General features: G+C 41.2%; 1 protein-coding gene across 1 annotated transcript in view; it reads right to left on the bottom strand.

Annotated features, from left to right (window-relative positions):
• The window catches only part of LOC131947740 (uncharacterized), a 58,978-nt gene that overhangs the window by 7,035 nt on the left and 29,985 nt on the right, over window positions 1-21,958 (bottom strand). Inside the window, exons 7-13 of the mRNA XM_059309022.1 lie at window positions 15,125-15,245; window positions 13,668-13,759; window positions 12,662-12,788; window positions 9,365-9,484; window positions 8,477-8,687; window positions 1,791-1,855; window positions 501-608 (exon numbers count right to left, since the gene is read on the bottom strand). Of these exons, the coding sequence (XP_059165005.1) occupies window positions 501-608; window positions 1,791-1,855; window positions 8,477-8,687; window positions 9,365-9,484; window positions 12,662-12,788; window positions 13,668-13,759; window positions 15,125-15,245 (844 nt within the window). The remainder of the gene's footprint in view (window positions 1-500; window positions 609-1,790; window positions 1,856-8,476; window positions 8,688-9,364; window positions 9,485-12,661; window positions 12,789-13,667; window positions 13,760-15,124; window positions 15,246-21,958) is intronic.

The raw sequence follows: 21,958 nt of genomic DNA, 5'->3' as shown, positions 1-21,958 counted from the left end.
GATTTTGGAAAAATATAGCTTTTTAAAAAAATTCAACTGCAATTTTTTTTTGGGGGGGGGGTTTGTAGGCTGAGGTGTGACGTTATTTTAGGGAGGGGGGGTCTGGCTTTTTGTGAGGACGTGTCACGGAGGGGAGGGGGGAGGTAAAAATCGTCACAAAAAGCGTGACGTCATTTATGGATGACCCCTTGTGTATGAATACGTAAAAGATGGCCCACACATCACCACAGATTTTGACACGTTACTCACAAATTAATTTTTTTTAAAAGTAATAACTTCTAAAGATATTAGATAGATAGTGAAACAATACTCACACATAAAATTGTTAAAGTAATAACTTCGAAACACATCACTCAGATAGTAAAACAGTACTCACAAATACGATTTTTAAAGTAATAACTTCTAAACATATCACTCAGATAGTGAAAGAATACTCACAAATAAGATTTTTAAAGTAATAACTTCTAAACATATCACTCAGATAGTGAAAGAATACTCACAAATAAGATTTTTAAAGTAATAACTTCGAAACATATCAGTTAAAGGGTGAGGATCGTCACGAAAACTGCACAAGTCTTCCATTTTTATTTCCGTTCTCTCACTTGGGCCTACAACATTCGGAATAGATTTTCAAGATTTTATAGCTTCATAAAATGTCATAAGTTTATACAAGGTTGTCATAAGTTTATACAAGGTTGTCATAAGTTTATAGAAGCTGTCATAAGTTTATAGAAGATGTCATAAGTTTTTACAAGATGTCATAAGTTTACATCGGATGTCATACATTTGTACAAGCTGTCGAAAGTTTATACAAGCAGAGTTTCTTTCAGGCATCTTTTTGTTCGGTTTAGGGAGATCTGTCATTATTGGTTAGTGTGAGCTGTCACTATAGGGCTGGTAAGTAGGTCACCAACCAGTTCTACGGCTCAATAAAACCTGCATGAGCCAGAGAACTGATTGGTGACCTACTTATCAGCCCTATAGGTTAGTGTGAGCTGTCACTATAGGTTAGTGTGATCTGTCACTATAGGTTAGTGTGAGCTGTCACTATAGGTTAGTGTGAGCTGGTTAGTGTGGGCTGTCACTATAGGTTAGTGTGATCTGTCACTATAGGTTAGTGTGATCTGTCACTATAGGTTAGTGTGAGCTGGTTAGTGTGGGCTGTCACTATAGGTTAGTGTGAGCTGGTTAGTGTGGGCTGTCACTATAGGTTAGTGTGATCTGTCACTATAGGTTAGTGTGGGCTGTCACTATAGGTTAGTGTGAGCTGTCACTATAGGTTAGTGTGAGCTGTCACTATAGGTTAGTGTGAGCTGTCACTATAGGTTAGTGTGAGCTGTCACTATAGGTTAGTGTGAGCTGTCACTATAGGTTAGTGTGGGCTGTCACTATAGGTTAGTGTGGGCTGTCACTATAGGTTAGTGTGGGCTGTCACTATAGGTTAGTGTGAGCTGTCACTATAGGTTAGTGTGATCTGTCACTATAGGTTAGTGTGATCTGTCACTATAGGTTAGTGTGATCTGTCACTATAGGTTAGTGTGAGCTGTCACTATAGGTTAGTGTCAACTCTCACTATAGGTTAGTGTGAGCTGTCACTATAGGTTAGTGTGAGCTGTCACTATAGGTTAGTGTCAACTCTCACTCTAGGTTAGTGTGGGCTGTCACTAAAGGTGTGAGCTGTCACTATAGGCTAGTGTGAGTTGCCTTTATAGGTTAATGTGATCTGTCACTATAGGTTAGTGTGAGTTGTCACTATAGCCTAGTGTGAGCACTCATTAGCTTCTACTCACCAATCCTGTACTGAAGGATGTTGTTATTTCTACGGTTAAACTCCATGCACGTGTACCTATGTGAGCTGCAATATGTGGAAATAAAATCTTGGTTCAAACATGACGTATGGCACAGTCTAGCTAAGGTAACAATATTTCGTACTAACTCAGTGTTAACCATTTTGGTAATACCGAACCCCACCAGTTTCAGATACGCATTATTAGTAGTTCTTCCGTCCGCACTGACAAAATACAATCGTAAATCTTGATCTCCGCCAAGCCCCCGAGACTGACTCCCCGAACCCCTAGGGTTCGATTATCGAACCCAGTCCTGTTTAATTAACAGACCCTGTGTTATCTAAACCACTATGCACATTATCAATCGTAATGCTGATGTGAGGAAATAGGTGGGTATGGATTATTAAAGCTCTTAACATTATTGTGTCCCACAGTGGCGTAGGCAGGGGGGGTTAGGGTGGCTACAACCCCCCTTGACCCCTTTGTATATATATATATATATATATATATATATATATATATATATATATATATATATATATATATATATATATATATATATATGTAACGAGCGAACAGTTACCCTGCTCGCAACGCCAAATGTGACCTTCCCCGAGTCTATCCTGCCCGACAACGCCAATTGTAACGAGTTGAACCACTCATGCTACACAACATCGACTACAGTAGAAAGACTCGAAGATGCAGGTTCGCTATTGATCCTTTTATTACATGAATCAAGAAATGCTTCAATATAACACAATGAATCAACAGGAATGTTTCACAATAATAGTCTGAATCAACTGACCCCTAACAGTCCTCACTAGGCTTCATATAACTGAATCCACATGTCTATTGTCCTTCTTAACACAATATAACCAACTTGATATGTCACACAGACTGACTGATCTAAAGCGAGCGATGAAGAGGAAGAGAACGAGTTCAGTCGTCCCCTCCTATTTATGCCTTGTATCCGTACTCGTCTCCGTACTTGTATTCCTCCGTAATCGATACTTGTACTCGATGTCTCCGACCACTAGTTGCGTAGTTCTAACATACAGTCCGTGGAATAACATCTGCATCCTATCAATCAAAGTTGACAGGCCGTCTCACTCCTCGTACCGTCTCCCAAAATAGCACGCGTTGGCTTTGAGATTGTTATCAGCCCGACCCAATAAGCCACTTGTTATGTTGCGTCAGACTGCAATACTGCGTCTCGGCTTCTCGTTCGTTATCAGATTTGTACTAGTAGTTAGGCCCACCCTAGCTACATCCACCCCTGCCTTTTTTTGTGTGTTTTCAACCACAAACAACGCCTGGCAGGTGCACTCCTCCAAAGTCAATCGCATAATCGTAAAAAAATTTTATTGTTCCACTCACTGTCCACGACGTCCCATTCGTATACGATTGACAGTTATACCTATTTCACATATCAACTGTGTCTACATCGTCTTCCTGAGACACAAAACAGTTCTAGAATTCACATCCACCTTTTTTCGTTTGGTGCCTTCACCAGTTCACTTTTATGACTTTTTGAACAGTCTGTTTTCATACCAGCGCGACCATGAAAGAATTGATGGTTGCTGACAAAAAATTTCGTCTTCCTTCTGTTCCTCAAACTTCTCCGCGGACCACTTATCTGATGGTCTACTGTCTCTCTGCTTCTGGAAGGAACGGGATCCTCTTTGTTGCCGTTATCCTCCACTTGTGTATCGCGGTTGTTCTGATGATGGTGATATGGTTCCGGGATGGGTATGTGAATTTCCGTTATAGTTTCCGGTTCCCTAATTGTCTTGGATTTCCTTGTGTGTAACTGCTCTTCTTGCCTATTCCAATATTTCTTTAATTGAGCAATGTTCGCCCACCGATCCGGTTTGGCGTGATCGATGGGTCTTATCTTAAAGGGGCCACCTGCTACTTTAGGCATCTCCACGACTTGCCATATCTCCTGTCCCCAGAGATCGTGGATTTTGTTTCTGCCTAACGGGTGGCTACGCAGTAATACCCTGTCATTCAGTTTGAGTGGCGGGTCCTTTGTCTGTACCGGCGGTTCCCTTCGCCGTGCTTCATGTTCTAGTCTTTCCTGTACTACCCTGTACATTTCTCTAATTCTTCTCATATGTTCATTCACATATTCCAGTGCGGTGTATGAGCCAGTCATACTCTCCCTTTTTCCTAGGAACAAATCAAGAGGGAGTCGAGCCTCCCGTCCGAACAGCAACATGTATGGCGTAAAGCCGGTTGTGGCATGGGGTGTGCAGTTGTATAGATATACCAACTCTGGGAGAAAATCAGGCCAACGTTTTTTCTGTTCAGGTTCTAGCGTACGCAGCAAATCATGCATGCTGCGGTTGAACCGTTCACACTGTCCGTTTCCTTTCGGATTAAATGTGGTTGTTCTAGATTTGTTGATCCCGTAGTGGCTGCACAGTTGGTTAATTACTTCTGACTCGAAAGCCCTTCCTTGGTCGGAGTGTAATTGTCTTGGTATGCCATATTTGATGAACCAATGTTCTATTAAGACCTTTGCCACTGTTTTGGCAGTCTGATCTCGCGTGGGCACCGCCACCGTCCATTTGGTGAATACATCAGTCATTACCAACACATGTTCCGTCCCATCCGATGATTGCTCCAACGACGTAAAGTCCATAGCCACAATTTCTAGTGGTTTTGTCGCTAGTAGGTGTCCTGATGGCTGTCTCATTTTGACAACTGGCATTTTCGCATGCTGACACCTCACACAAGCCTCACAATGGCGTTTGACCTCCATTTCCATATTGGGCCAGTAACACCTCCGTCGTAATATTTTGTGCGTCCTGTCCTGACCCTGGTGTCCTGCCCTGTCATGTGCCAACCTTAGCACTTCTTCTCGTAATTGTCCAGGCACCACCACCTGGTGTATTGTCCCATCAATTTGGTCATGAATTCTCCGCATGAGAACACCATCCTCTATACTGAGACGGTCTCACTGACTCAGTATTTTCTTTGTTTCTCGACCAAATTGTTCTCTTTCCCTTCTTCCTGGGAATTTTTGTTCCTGGACGTATTTCAATAGCGGTTGTAAGCCACTATCCGTTCTCTGGGCATCTCTTATCTTTTTGTGATTAAGGCAATTAAAATCACTACTGTCCATATGTTCGGGCTCTGTGGATGTGTGCTCCACCCCGGTCTGCCCGTTTTGCATCATTTGCACCCCGTGAGGGATATCTGCTGACGCTCTGACCTCACATATTCTTGTCAGCGTTTCTTCCTCATCGCCCGGTCTCTCGTAAGGATTCCTTGATAAGGCGTCCGCATTGCCATTGGACCGCCCCGGGCGATGTTTTCTCTCTAGGTCAACGAGTGCCAATTCTGCTGCCCATCGCTGTTCGATGGATCCCAGCCTTGCTGTAATTTGAAGTTCTTTTTCAATATCTGATACTTTTTCTAGTTTGCCAACACTGTTCTGTTGTCTACTATTTTTATTTACTTCTTCCGATAACAGACACTCTAAAGATGAACATTTCTCCTGTGCTTTTAATTTGCATGAACTTTTCCTATCCAGTTTCCTGGTTAGACTTTGAATTCCTTTATTAAGTCTACCAATTTTCTTCTTATCATCATTTTTCTCTACCAACAAATTGTTCACTTGAAACTTTTCAACATTCAAGTTCATTTCACAGTTCATTTTTTCCATTAGTTGTGTTTTGCCTTTCTTTTTCTCCTTACTGTGTTTCTTTGTCATTTTGTTTACTAAGTCATTACCTCGCCGCTCTGTAGCCTTGACCTGCCCTACAGAGAGCGATCGTTTCACCGGACAGTGTTGTGCCATATGTCCGGGTTGTGAGCGGGACACGCAAATTGGTCGACCATCAGCCGTCCACCGGAGCGATGGACCGGCAGGTCGCGGCTGTCCAACCTGTCTCTGTTTTGTCCCGTTTTTGTCCTGATTCTCAGCTGTTGACCTGCTTTCTAACCTCTCCAATCGTTGGTCAACCTTAACCAGGTGGGCCAACAGTTGAGCCATCATGGTCTCCATCGTGTCGGCCCCTGTGGGTGGGGATTGTCTCTGTTCAGGTACAGAGACTTTGTCCACCGAACAGTTCGATTGGTCCTCATCCTCGGACCTGCGGATCGCTGAGTTCCTGACCTGAAGGAAGGTCAACTGCGGGTCTCTGTAGACCTCTTCTTTCAAATATCTCCTTGACATAGGGGTCGCCAGCCCCTCGATGAAATGGTCCCTCAGCAGGCGCGCATCCATGTCGGGTATTTTGCCCTTTACCGCGACAAAGGCCCTGTTCATTCTGTGTGAATACTCCATCACACTCTCCGCCATTCTCTGCTTTATACCTACAAACACCGATAGCAGTTGCGATCCCGACCGTCTCTCCCCAAAGGTCTCCATAATCAGATCCAGCACCTTATCCGGATCTGATTGGATGGTTTTATCGTGGCATTTGACCTCTGCCCTAACCATCTCTCCTATACTTCCCATCAGCAGTCTTAATCTTTCCTCTGGTGACATGTTTCTCGAGGCCCAGGCAGCCCTGACCTCTTCACTGAACCTGTTGGTTAAAGTTGGATTACCGTCCCCGTAAAATTTGTTGATGTGGGACTCACTGGGCAGGACCACAATATGGATCGGCTTTTTGTCCAAATTTTGTCCTGGTCCCTCTGGAGGCAAAGGGTCATCTTCACCGTTGCCTATCTCTGGGCTTTCTTCATCTGGCTCAGATTGTTGGGCCAGCAGGAGTCTCTGTCCCTTTCCGATATCTAAAATACCACTCCCGCGTCTGCCCCTCACACCGAGGAAAAATGTTGCAGCTATGCAGCAGATAGTGTTGCCCAAAAGGGAGATCATGACACATTTCCAGTGTCTAAGGGTTACATCTATCTCTTGGTTGTCATCTTTGCCTAGTATTTGTCCAACAACCCAGTTGGAGATACCAATGACAATTATCTGGATGCTGGTGGTCAGCCCCATAGCTGTCCCCAGGGTAGTTGGTGCTACAACTAGGGGTATACTGAGCCACATGCTTGCAGCAGCAAAAGAGCATGTGACACCAAGCCAGAATGATAATGAAAGGTGTCTCATCTCTGTTCTTTTCAATTTCCTCGATTCTGATTCCAGTTTTCCCTTTTATTTATTTCCTTCAAATAAAAAAAGACATTTCTTACCGTGTGTGTATGAAAAATTTTCCTCGTTCCTCAATTTTCACAGTTCCTGAATGTTCGAATTCACACACACACTAAACACAGTTATGCACAAGGTTGACTATAGGTGCCTCAAACGGCAAGTCTAGTTGAATTCATCCTGTCCGACGACGCCAAATGTAACGAGCGAACAGTTACCCTGCTCGCAACGCCAAATGTGACCTTCCCCGAGTCTATCCTGCCCGACAACGCCAATTGTAACGAGTTGAACCACTCATGCTACACAACATCGACTACAGTAGAAAGACTCGAAGATGCAGGTTCGCTATTGATCCTTTTATTACATGAATCAAGAAATGCTTCAATATAACACAATGAATCAACAGGAATGTTTCACAATAATAGTCTGAATCAACTGACCCCTAACAGTCCTCACTAGGCTTCATATAACTGAATCCACATGTCTATTGTCCTTCTTAACACAATATAACCAACTTGATATGTCACACAGACTGACTGATCTAAAGCGAGCGATGAAGAGGAAGAGAACGAGTTCAGTCGTCCCCTCCTATTTATGCCTTGTATCCGTACTCGTCTCCGTACTTGTATTCCTCCGTAATCGATACTTGTACTCGATGTCTCCGACCACTAGTTGCGTAGTTCTAACATACAGTCCGTGGAATAACATCTGCATCCTATCAATCAAAGTTGACAGGCCGTCTCACTCCTCGTACCGTCTCCCAAAATAGCACGCGTTGGCTTTGAGATTGTTATCAGCCCGACCCAATAAGCCACTTGTTATGTTGCGTCAGACTGCAATACTGCGTCTCGGCTTCTCGTTCGTTATCAGATTTGTACTAGTAGTTAGGCCCACCCTAGCTACATATATATATAGTGCTGGAAAAATTTGAACCCCCCCACCCCATGAGACAATCCTGGCTACGCCACTGGTGTCCTTTATTTTAATATAATACAATGCAATCTAGAATTTGTATGTGAGGGGGGTGTGATACCCAAATAACTAGTTTTAATTCAGGATATGTAACACCGCATCCGTTCTCACGCGACCCAGCGACGTCACAGATGTAACACACAGTTTACGTGTTCAATAATTTTCCATCCGTTCTCAAAGAGGGTGACCATTTTGTATCTCTGCCCCTTCTGGTTTACACATATAATGCACAGTTTACATGTTCAAAAATTTACCATCCGTTCTCAAAGAGGGTGACCATTTTGTATCTCTGCCCCTTCTGATCTACATATAAAATATACAGTTTACGTGTTCAATAATTTACCATCCGTTCCCAAAGAGGGTGACCATTTTGTATCTCTGCCCCTTCTGTTCTAAAAATATACTACACAGTTTACGTGTTAAATAATTTACCATCCGTTCTTAAAGAGGGTGACCATTTTGTATCTCCGCCCCTTCTGATCTACATATATAATATACAGTTTACGTGTTCAATAATTTACCATCCGTTCTCAAAAAGGGTGACCATTTTGTATCTCTGCCCCTCCTGATCTACATATATATACAGTTTACGTGATCAATAATTTACCATCCGTTTTCGAAAAGGGTGACCATTTTGTATCTCTGCCCCTTCTGGTCCATGTCCAGACACTGGAAGGTCCCCAGGTGTGAGAACACGGCCTTTTCCTTGTCAATCATGACGTCAGCGGTGACGGCGGTGTCGTAGAGTTTCCACTCGCCAAAGATGGCCGGCTCCAGCCAACACCTTCTGCCATTGACGTTGGCTGTGGTCGTCGCCGCTGGAAGCAGAGAGGGAGATGGTGGAGAGTTCTAGAAGAATTTGGTATACATCCCGGGGGGGTCATTGATTTACGACATGGTAATTATAAGGCCCTGCATGATGAAGAGGTTCAGTGTTTCTTTCAGACTTTTCTTTACGGGCTGGGGAGTGCTTGATACTTTCGAAGTGGGTGTGTGTATGTGTGTGGAAAGGTACCTTGATTAAAGTATATATTTTCTATTTATATTATATTTCAAAAAAAGAGGGGAGGGGGCATCGGACGTGTTCTGCATCAGATGAAATGGCCGAAAGAAACACTGAAGTGGTTGATTTGGTTAAACAGGCTTGAACTAGTACTGACCAGAGTCAGAGTAAATACAGGCTGTACATTGTACTGACCACAACCTCTTCGTAGTCCGAAGTAAGAAAAAAAACCCAGAGTAAAACTCTACTTCACCTGCCTCCCTGGACAGAAATAGTACTACATTTTTTTAATGAATCACACACAGGATTAACAAAAATTATATTTTTTTTGTGCATTCTCCACATAAACCACGTGAAGATCTCAAGCATGAGCCAGGAGTAATGTTTGTATTGAAAACAACAACAACAGAAAACAGAACATTGGTCACATTAAATTTGTATGAACTGCTTTATAGGCCTATCTGTTTTTTTGAAGACATTGAAGGTACTCACCACACTTGCCACACGTGTAAGGACAATGTGGCGCGTACACCGTGTCCTTGATACACATGTCCGTGGAGGTGATGACCTTTCGACACTCGTCAAGGTCGTCGTCCTTGCACACGCGGGGATCTAAACCAGGACAGAAGCAAATGGGGTCAGAGGTCAGTGTGGTTAGAGTTTAATTAGGTCAGAGGTCAGTGTGATTATAGTTTAATTAGGTCAGAGGTCAGTGTTGTTGGAGTTTAATTAGGTCAGAGGTCAGTGTGGTTAGAGTTTAATTAGGTCAGAGGTCAGTGTGGTTGGCGTTTAATTAGGCCAGAGGTCAGTGTGATTATAGTTTGATTAGGTCAGAGGTCAGTGTGGTAGCAGGTAAGTGTGATACAAGGTATATATGGTTAGTGTGGCAAGTGGTCAGTATGGTTAGAGGATAGTTTTTTTAATGGTCAAAATGGTTAGTGGCAGAGGCGTAGCGACCCCGCCCGGCGCCCGGGGACAAACTTTCGATTTGCACCCCCCTCGAACTTTTCATTTGCACCACCCCCCCCTCAAACTTTCGATTTGAACCCCCCCCCCCCCACGAATTTTTCATTTGCACCCCCCCCCCCCAAAACTTTCGATTTGCACCCCTTCCTCGAACTTTTCATTTGCACCCCCCTCAAACTTTCAATTTGGCGCCCCCCTAAGGTCGGCACCCGGGGACATATGTCCCCCCCCCCCTCGCTACGCCTCTGGTTAGTGGTCAGTATGGTTAGTGGTCAGTTTGGCTAATTGTCAGTATGGCAAGTAGTTAGTATAGCTAGTGGTCACTATGATGAGAAGGCAGTGCCATCATAGGTCAGTATTTTCTAGTCGTCGGTATGCCAAGTGGTCATTATAGAAGGCAGTAGAGATTGGACTAGTTAAAGGACACACTCGCTATACCACACGTTAGCTAAGGGCCAGTGTAATCAGACGCTGCATGTACAGCCCCCTTTAAGTTCAGGTTGGCCGTAATCCAGACTACCCACCAAGCCCGAGTTTAATTAATTTTGTTCCCACTAAACTTAATTAATTAGTTTCCAGGTGTTTTTTTCCAACTGTTCCATGACAATGTGGGGTGTTATGGTACATGGCGCTTTGGGTGTTACAGTGGATGACGCAGTAGGTGTACATGGGAGATGGCGAAGTTTGTGTACATGGGAGATGGCGATCTTAGTGTTATAGTACATGACACTGTAGGTGTACATGGCGATGTGTCTTTCGGATGCAGCTAAGGCCAATTGTCAGGGTTGTATTTACCCCAGCAACCAATGAAAACGCTACATCACATCAGGGTAAAAATTTTTGCCAGCAAAGTTTTTCTACGTTGAGGGTCATTGTTCGTCCAGATAGAGATGATTTACGGTTTAGAAAAATACATACAATGGTGTATAATCATTTTATAAATAACTCAATTTTTTTTCGAAATTAATTATTTTGCAATGTGATTTAGTAGTTTTAATGTGATTTTTTGTGTGGTGGCGTAGGGGGTGGGGGGACGACTGCGACGACGACTGCACTAAATTGGGCAGCTACGTCACTGTGTGTGAGTATAACGAGAGTGGGGGTGGGGGTGGCTCCCTAATGAGACACGCAATCGGGAACATGTAATCTGTGTATAGACAAACCCTAAGTTATAAGTTCCCCAAGCCTTGGAATCCTCTCCCAACACTCACAGATGTATTAAATCACAGGGACGAAAACCCACGCCCACACCCCTAACCGGACATAACACCGTGGACATGACCCCTCTCCGACATAACCCCCATAAGGGTATACCTCAGTCCAAGTAGTTTCATTATGGATTTATAAGGACGTTCGTTTTACTTGCTTTAGTTTAAAAACATTTTTAATTCATATGATTTTAGCTTATTTCTTTGAAAGCAATTCTTCTGTATATAGACTGTTGTGTTTCATACATACAGTTATATATTGGCCTATCGTATTTAAATCAGCTTAAGTTAACAACGAAATTTGTGAAGTTGTTTTCCTCTATTTATTATGTTCGCATTTGCACAATTTAAATTTGAATCGGATTTCCTACTGCTGGGTATGTCTCGCGTTTCCTCCACTAAGTGATCTACGCTGTTTTACAGCGCGCTGAAAATAATTTATTCATGCCTCATCAGGCTCTTGCCTTTATTTTTTTCTGCCTCACTGAAGGTTTCTCTTCACACCTGCGGGTCTTTGAGAGTCTAGATCCGTGGAACTATAAGTAATTGATGTATCTTCTGAGACCAATCTACGCGTCCAGATCTAGGGTGTTCCTTTTCTCAGAACTTCGGCCACACACAAACCCCTCCCCCCTCAAAAAAAAAAACAAAACAAAAAAAAACAAAACAAAACACAACTTAATGCATTTCAACACGGAGGTACAGTACGTCAATTTTGTGTCAATCAATAGATCCAGTGTAGACTTAAGCTGTGTTGTTTAGTACTTGTGTACGGGGAAGAGAATTTGTTTCTATTTTTTTTAAGAAGAATTTACGGCTCGCATTTGTTAACTCGCGGGCAGGTTCCGACCCGCGTATCACCTTTTTATTTAAAGAAACAGTACAGTGTAGCATTTAAAATATTGTACTTGTTTTATCTATAAAAGTTGTTAGATAATACACAAATATTGAATGGTGAAGTATCATTTACACCATTTCACAAACACACATACACACATGCGCGAGCGCTCATGTACACTCGCACACACACACACACACATCCACACACCCCCACAAACACATCCACACCCCCACACTCACATACACTTACACACACCAATGGCGTAGCCATGATCGTCTCAATGGGGGGGGGGGGGTTCCAATTTTTACACGGGGACAAACTTTCGATTTGCACCCCCCTCAGACTTTTGATTTGCACCCCCTCAAACTTTCGATTTGCACCCCCCTCAGACTTTTGATTAGCACCCCCCCCTCAGACTTTTGATTTGCACCCCCCTCAAACTTTCGATTTGCACCCCCCTCATACTTTATATATATTCCGAGGGGTCTATGAGGGGGGGGGGGTTATGACCCCCCCCTAACTCCCCCCCCCTGCCTACGCCACTGACACACACACACACACACACACACACACACACACACACACACACACACACACACACACACACACACACAACACACACACACACACACACACACACACACACACATATATATATATATATATATATATATATATATATATATATATATATATATATATATATATATATATATATATATATATATATATATATATATATGAGTACATAATTGAATCCTAGACATACAGTACCTTTCCTGTACATCCTTAGCTCGTAATACTCAATGCCGTGGTGAGGTTTGCCGTCAGGGTCGTTGGGACAAATAACGCTAAAATAGACCAGTACGGTAAACTCTCCATCTTGAGCTTTTGGGAAACGCTGAAATTTAAGAAGTTTACGGTAGTGGATTGAAGAAGTGTGTGTATGTGTATGTGTATCGGTTAGTATATTTGAGATAACATTTACAATATGAATCTAGCACAAAAAAGGTTACCACTGAGGACAGTTGGAGAAACTAGCACAAGAAAGATGGGTTAGCAATGGGGACAGTTGGAGAAACTAGCACAAGAAAGATGGGTTACCACTGGGGACAGTTGGAGAAACTAGCACAAGAAAGATGGGTTACCATTGGGGACAGTTGGAGAAACTAGCACAAGAAAGATGGGTTACCATTGGGGACAGTTGGAGAAACTAGCACAAGAAAGATGGGTTAGCAATGGGGACAGTTGGAGAAACTAGTACAAGAAAGATGGGTTAGCAATGGGGATAGTAGGATAAACTAGCACAAGAAAGGTGGGTTACCATTGGGGATAGTAGGATAAACTAGCACAAGAAAGGTGGGTTACCATTGGGGATAGTAGGGTAAACTAGCACAAGAAAGGTGGGTTACCATTTGGGGATAGTAGGGTAAACTAGCACAAGAAAGGTGGGTTACCATTTGGGGATAGTTGGAGAAACTAGCACAAGAAAGATGGGTTACCATTGGGGATAGTTGGAGAAACTACCTATAGTCCTAGTGTGACTACCATGCTAGTGAGATTTTTTGTTGCGTTCTTCTCCTTCGTGGGCGTCGAAGATTAAATAGACGCCATGGCTCTCTGTTCTTTACTAGTTTCATACAAAATATCAAACACAAGCTGGTATTGCGAGTTTCATATCCTTCGGTCACTTAGCATTTCAACACAAGCTAATCATATCTCCAAAATTGTTGGATACATAACAGAACAAAACAAAATTGAACAGGTAACGCTGACTCACCAGACAGTAGCGAGGCTGACTCCCAAAATCTGACGCAATGATGAAGATAAAAGGTCCTGACTCCCATCCTGCCCAACAGGTCAACCGTTTCCCTGGTGACCGTAAACAAAAACAATGTTTACGTTGTTGGTTAAACTACACACAAACAACTCACACACTACAACAAACACACTCCAACACACAAACACCTCACACACTCTTACACATCAACAATACACACACTCTTACACACAAACAACTTCTTCTTACCTACATAACACACACACTCCTACACACAAACAACTCATACACTCTTACACACAAACACCACACACACACTCCTACACACCAACAACTCACACACTCCTACACAAAAATACCATACACACACTCCAACACACAAACAACTCACACACTTCTACACACCAACACCACACACACTCATATATACAAACACCACACACTCCTACACACCAACACCACACACTCCTACACACCAACACACACACTCCTACACACCAACACCACACACTCCTACACAACACCACCACACACACACTCCTACACACCAACACCACACACTCCTACACACCAACACACACACTCCTACACACCAACACACACACTCCTACACACCAACACACACACTCCTACACACCAACACCACACACTCCTACACACCAACACCACACACTCCTACACACCAACACACACACTCCTACACACCAACACACACACTCCTACACACCAACACCACACACACACTCCTACACAACAACACCACACACACACTCCTACACACCAACACCACACACTGCTACACAACAACACCACACACACACTCCTACACACCAACACCACACACACACTCCTACACACCAACACCACACACTCCTACACACCAACACCACACACTCCTACACACCAACACACACACTCCTACACACCAACACACACACTCCTACACACCAACACCACACACACACTCCTACACAACAACACCACACACACACTCCTACACACCAACACCACACACTGCTACACACCAACACACACACTCCTACACACCAACACACACACTCCTACACACCAACACCACACACTCCTACACACCAACACCACACACTCCTACACACCAACACCTCACACACTCCTACTCACCAACACACACACTCCTACACACCAACACTACACACACACTCTTACACACCAACCACACACACTCCTACAGACAAACACCACACACAATCCTACACATCAACACTACCCACACCAACACCACACACTCCTACACACCAACACCACACATACCCCAATACACTAACACCACACACTCCTACACACCAACACCACACATACCCCTACACACAAACACACCACACACTCCTACACACAAACATCACACACTCCTACACACAAACACCATACACACACTCCTACACACCAACACCACACCATCACCTATAGACCAGACTTACAGTCTCCAGCTTTAAGAAACGGGTTACAGTTGCTGTTGGTTGGTGCGATGAAGTCCATGCCGTCACCCTTCATACACTCGATCTCCAGAAAAGATCTGCGCCACTCATTTTCACAGAAGTCCTGAGGAAAAAAGCCTTCAAACTAAACTGTCTATAAAAAAAAATTAAAAAAAAAAACGTTTTAATAACAAGCTTTTATGTACTAATGCACTAAATAGTAGAAAATAAATTTTAGACTACTATTTAAATAACTATAAAGAAAAACGTGGGTCACTTTAGTATCTATTGGAGACCTTTACTAATGTTTAGGAAGAGACCCACGCTTTTCTTTATAGTTATTTAAATAGTAGTCTAAAATTTATTTTCTACTTTTAATTGCATTAGTACATAAAAGCTTGTTATTAAAACGTTTTTATGAATTTTTTTTAGTACTTTACATGTTTTTATTTACAATAGAGTTTTATGACTAAAAACCATTGCGCGCCGATTGAACGTGATGACGCGCTATTGAATTTGATGACGCGTGTTGTGTGGTTAGATAGAAATGCCTACTAATTTGGTCAAAATTTTAATTAATTCATAAAAAATTTAATTAGGCTTCCAATTAAGTCAAATTTAATTTCAGATTGCATTGTCTTCATGTCTTGACCCACGTGCCAACTGTGAACCGTATCTGTCAAGTAGAAGTGTCCGAATTATCGCTCCGCGTTTCGATCTAGACAGAGTGACGACAGAGGAAGTGAGTTAAATAAAGCTTGTAAAAAGCACTTGCACTTGAAAAAAAAACCCATTGTAATTGATAATTCTACGCTCAAACTCATGACAAGTTTTATAATAATTATTCCAAGCCAGCCTTTTCTTAACTCACATTCAGGTTGATTGAAAACTCCCCTGTCTACAAATCATATTTATTTGTACAAAAAAGATTCCTCTTGTAAAATGTTCGTTTTACCTTTGTATTTTAACCAAATAAACATGTTATTAAAATTTATATTGCCATAGCACAAATTTAAGTATCAAGAAGGGAACTAGATATACAAAAAATATTAAATAGAATAATTCCGCAATTATCTCCCCTTAATTAAAAATATAATATTGATCTACTAGCAAAGTTTAATGACTAGATACCAGAAGGGCATGACAAAAGACAGCCGGACGATAACTCCATTCACTGACTCATGTCTTAACCAGTGGCGTCACCAGGTTGGGTGCCACTCGATGCGGCGGCTAAGGGTGTCACCCCCACCCCCTTTCAACAATTTTCGTTTAGGTGTGAACTTTCTCTTCTCCTATCTCATTATCTGAACTGGACAAAAACATTCTTTTGACAGTAAATGATGCGATTTTTCGATCTAGTATTACCCTCCTAATGATGTCACCCGGAGCGGTCCGTACATGCGACGCTACTAGTCTTAACGTTAAAGATTATAATCAAACTTTCAGAAACAATGAACGGAAATAATAACATTACAAATATTTGAAATATATGAAACAAAACTTAAAATTCCTTTATTTTCAAAGTTTTTTTTTTAACCGAAAGGTTCGCTAAACAAAAATTCGGAACACCTTCACAACTCTGCTTTATTCTCCCACTCTCCACATAGCCCCCCCCCCCCACACACACACCCACCCGCATGTTTCCCCACCCACCCTCATTAGCCCATTTACTTAGCTCTATCTGTGCCCTTCCCACACATCCCTGAAAGGTCCTCAGCGCCGGAACATTTTATCGGGAAATCCCGTTTCTCCTGCGGAACGAGCAGCGAAAATTGGTGGACGGCGACCGAAAATAAACGCACTCAATCGCAGCCGGAAAAGAAGTTTTTGAACGGCGTGTACTCTAAAACTTAAGTGATGTATAGATCCATAGATCCATTTTATGTGTGGCACATCGTGAATATAGGTGGAGGAGAAGAAGCGTCTTTAGTTTGAAGTATATATATATATATATATATATATATATATATATATATATATATATATATATATATATATATATAATATGTATATATACTTCATATATATTTACATATATATATATATAAATATATATACTATATATATATAATATATATATAATATGTATATTTATATATACTTCATATATATTTACATATATATATATATAAATATATATACTATATATATATATAATATATATATATATATATATATATATATATATATATATATATATATATATATATATATATATATATATATATAAATATTAGTATATAAATATTAGTATATAAATATTAGTATATATAAATAAATATTAGTATATAAATATTAGTATATAAATATTAGTATATATATGTGTATATATATATATATATATATATATATATATATATATATATATATATATATATATATATGTGTGTGTGTGTGTGTGTGTGTGTGTGTGTTTGTGTGTGTGTGTGAGAGAGAGAGACTCTCGTTTAATATTTCGTAAATACTAATTTTCTAGAGTGAAAAAATTCAGCTAATGTTATTCATAATTTAATTTAATCACGATAGATAACTCTCTATACAACTGCGAGTTAACCTACTTTGGACATGTTGCTAAGATTATGATTTTATTAAAAAAAACAACCTCAGAAGATTTGATGGCAATATTTTTAGCCCTTTGAATTGACCACTTGGTTAAAGTCCAAGATGGGATGAACTACAACTGAAGTACCCCAACAGTGATGTCAAGTACTGACAATGATCTGTCAGCTGAATGGACCGATATCAGGATTAAATGTATGACTCGAGTTCCCCCCCCCCCCCCCCAGGCACTCAGTCAATTAACATCTGATGTCAGTTCAACCACGGAGCTTGTCCAAACACAGGACATCAACCGTTGTTGCCGTGGTATGATGAGGGGGAGGGTGGGAGGAGAAGATGAAAATGGAACATGCTGTCATTAACGAGATAAAGATATCTTCACTAGCAAGTTTCTCCCTTTAAGACTAGAATCTCGGACTGTCCTGTCATCTACTCACTCACACTCTCTATAGAATTGATTCATTAAAAAAAGTGAAAACAGCTTTATGGACAGATCGCAGACTAAAATAAATTTACTCGTAGAGTCACGTGATGCCCGTATTCTGATTTGACGTAGACGTGCGGCCGCTTCGGGTGGAGAAAGATTCTCCCCCCCCTCCCTCCCTCCCTCTCACCTGTGACTGTTTGAAATATTCACTTGTAAGACAACGGTATCACAAGTTCTAGCTTCTGTCAGCCCATTTGCGTCGTTTAAAAAACCAAGTGATATCGACTGTAGTGTATAGAAGACTAATGAAGTGAAATCAATGCACATTTATACTTGTGTTGGCAATAATAGAAGATATCAGAGCAATTATGTTAAACGTCGAAAAACTATAATGCAAAATTATTTTTTTTTGAAGGTTTAAATATAACATTTTGCATTATTTTAATATGCGAATCAGATTTATCTGAAGATTATTTTGGACATACTGCATATGGGGCAGATGAAGTAGACTTCATCTGTCTCAGAGATCGCAGCATATGAAGGACTAGTGTGGTCAGCCGCCTTTGTTTTCCTTAACGTTTGCTAAGTACCCATCTGCGCTGGGTGGACAATCATCATCACAATCCGCTCCACCATCATCATCACCATCACCTCCACTACCATCACCATCCCCTCCACTACCATCACCATCCCCTCCACTACCATCACCATCCCCTCCACTACCATCACCATCCCCTCCACTACCATCACCATCACCTCCACTACTATCATCATCATCACCATCCTCTCCACTACCATCAACATCCCCTCCACTACCATCACCATCCCCTCCACTACCATTCCCATCACCATCCGCTCTAGCATCATCATCACCATCCCCTCCACTACCATCACCATCCGCTCTACCATCATCATCACCATCCCCTCCACTACCATCACCATCCGCTCTACCATCATCACCATCCCCTCGACTACTACCATAATCATCACCATCCCCTCCACTACTATCATCACCATCACCTTCACCATTCGCTTCACCACCTCTACCAGCTGAACCATCACCACCATCAACATTCGCTTCATCATCATCTTCACCATTACCACCATCGTCATCACCATCACCATCAGTTACATCACGCACACAATTACCACCAACACACCACCATCCATCACCATCAGTTCCATGATGCCATCAAGTACACCATCATCACCATCCACCTCCTCAACATCGCTATGATCTCAACCGCTACCACTATCAGCACCATCATTACCTTCTCCGCCATCAAATTCAGCTCCATCGTCACCATCTCCACCTCCACTTCCACCAACTCCACCATCCCCACCATCCCCACCAACCCGGCACCAGACCCACTTAATTAAAACATAATTCTCCTGTTATTCTCACAGCCCACGACCTTATCACAAGTAAACACAGACTTCCCTCCTACCGACCAACCAAGAGCGATAACTCTGATCAACTGATTTTACTATCAAGGTTTGTTCCGAAGCTCTGTTCCAAATCGTCTCTAATTAATTGCAACAAATCAACGGAGATATGTAAACATTGAATTTAGTATTCTGCAGTAGCTGATAAATCACATTTTTGAAAATAATTTTAATAATATAGTTAATGTCATTGAAATGTAATTGACAAGCTTGATTCAAAAGTTGTATACAACTTTGTGTATATTTTTTACCTATGTAGTTTTCTGTTTTTTTACAATAGTGATCATACATAACTTGGAATCAACTAAAAAGATTTAGACCACCAAATAAAGTAAAGCGGGAGGGATCTACCCTAAACTTTAGAGACAAGAACATTTTAAATCACCAAAAAAAAAAAAAAAAAACCAACAACAAACCATTTTTTTTTTTCGTAAATTGCAATTACGTTAAAATGCATGTATTAAGATGGAAAAAACAAGCAATTATTTTTAAAATACGCGATGAAGTTCAAGCAACTTCATAACAAATATCTTAATCGATTATCAAGTCTTAAGAATTTCTGAAGAATTTTCTTTTTGTTTTCAAACTTAAGCCCTAACCTTTACTAACTTAATGGCTATTATTTCTGGTTAGATCTACTCCCGTTCTAAAATACTTAAAGTATTCCAATGTTTCCGAGCAGTTCTATTGTTTTCACATATTTCTATTGTCTCTAAACCCTACAATGTTACAGCCAGTCATTAAAAACACCGCGCGTTTAAAAGAAATATAGCTAACGGCGATATTCTTTTCAAAAGAAAACACATAGCCAATTTCAAACCATACAACATAGGGTATTTTTAGAAAAAAAATGATTTTTTTTTTTGCAGACAAAAGATATTGGCTCTTTTGTTTAATGCCGGCCTGATGATAAGAAAATAACAGATGCTGTTTTAGTGGTGTTGTAAGGTGATGAAGTGGGGATTTCGATACCAGGTTGATGATGAGAAAATAATAAATGCTGTGGCGGTGGTGGTGGTGTGGTTGATGACGTTTGGGGGGGGGGGTTGTCTACGAGCATGGTGGTAAGAACAGAACCGATGATGTTGTAGTTGTGATTGACGAAGAGGGAGGGGAATTGTTATTTATAATCTTATAGAATAGTTGGTTGCCCCTAGCTGTGACTTTAATTAAGTGAACTAGGAAGAAGAAATGGTGGGGGGGGGGGGGGGTGGCTAAAGGGGGCCCCGCAGGCAGAAGATGATAAACTGTACAATATACATAATTTTTCCCCATATATTGTGTGGGGAGGGGTGGGCCTACGGATCAATATAAAGTTTAATTGTTTTAAAGGTATATGGGTTCTACCGAAGAGGGGGTGGAAAAACGCCTTAAGGTCCAAAGTATGAGCTATTGTTCGTGTTTAGAAATTTTTGTTTAATTTTGTTTTGGGCGGTGTTTTGTGGGGCGGATGGGAGGTGTATGGGAGATGGAATGTATTAGAGTACTTAATGTATTAAAGTACTGAATGTATTAGAGAATTGAATGTATAGAGTACTGAATGTATTTGATTATTGACTGTATTAGAGTACTGAATGTATTATTGTACTGAATGTATTATAGTACTGAATGTATCAGAGTACTGAATGTATTAGAGTACTGAATGTATTAGAGTACTGAATGTATCAGAGTACTGAATGTATTAGAGTACTGAATGTATCAGAGTACTGAATGTATTAGAGTACTGAATGTATCAGAGTACTGAATGTATTAGAGTACTGAATGTATCAGAGTACTGAATGTATTAGAGTACTGAATGTATCAGAGTACTGAATGTATTAGAGTACTAAATTATTCCAGTACTAAATGTATTACAGTACTGTTACGTATTACAGTACTGTTAGGTATTACAGTACTGTTAGTTATTACAGTACTGCTATGTATTACAGAACTGCTATGTATTTCAGTACTATTATGTATTACAGTACTGTTACGTATTACAATACTGTACCACACAGAAAAGGCTTGTCTGACAACATTGGATGAGAGAAACGCTTCATTCAGTTCCAGCCAATTCCATTCTGCCTGGCTAATGAGCTTAGCTAGAACCGGCACTGACCGCATACGAGAGCGAGTGAAGCCGCCTTAACAGTATGCAGAGCCTAAACCTAGGCACCCATAGACGCAGTGCTAGTCAGTATTAACTTGTTTAAATGTGGTACCATGAAATGTGTTTAGAAAAATTCTCCTACCACTTATACTTAAAACCTGATTTTAGTGTACAACTTACGAAAGTTTAGATTTTCTGTTTTTAACACCATGGTAGGTCCATAACCATCATATACCAATTACTCATTGAAAGCGGACTTAAATATCAGAAACTTATGAGATAAGGGATAGGGGTGGGGGAGGGGTTAGTGACCCAA

This window comes from Physella acuta, unplaced genomic scaffold (genome assembly GCF_028476545.2).
Source record: "Physella acuta isolate Inbredline_101_S28 unplaced genomic scaffold, ASM2847654v3 ptg000605l, whole genome shotgun sequence".
NCBI classification, from domain to species: Eukaryota; Metazoa; Mollusca; class Gastropoda; family Physidae; genus Physella; species Physella acuta.
Note: the sequence above shows the minus strand (reverse complement) of the source record. Positions and strands in the feature narration are given on the sequence as shown.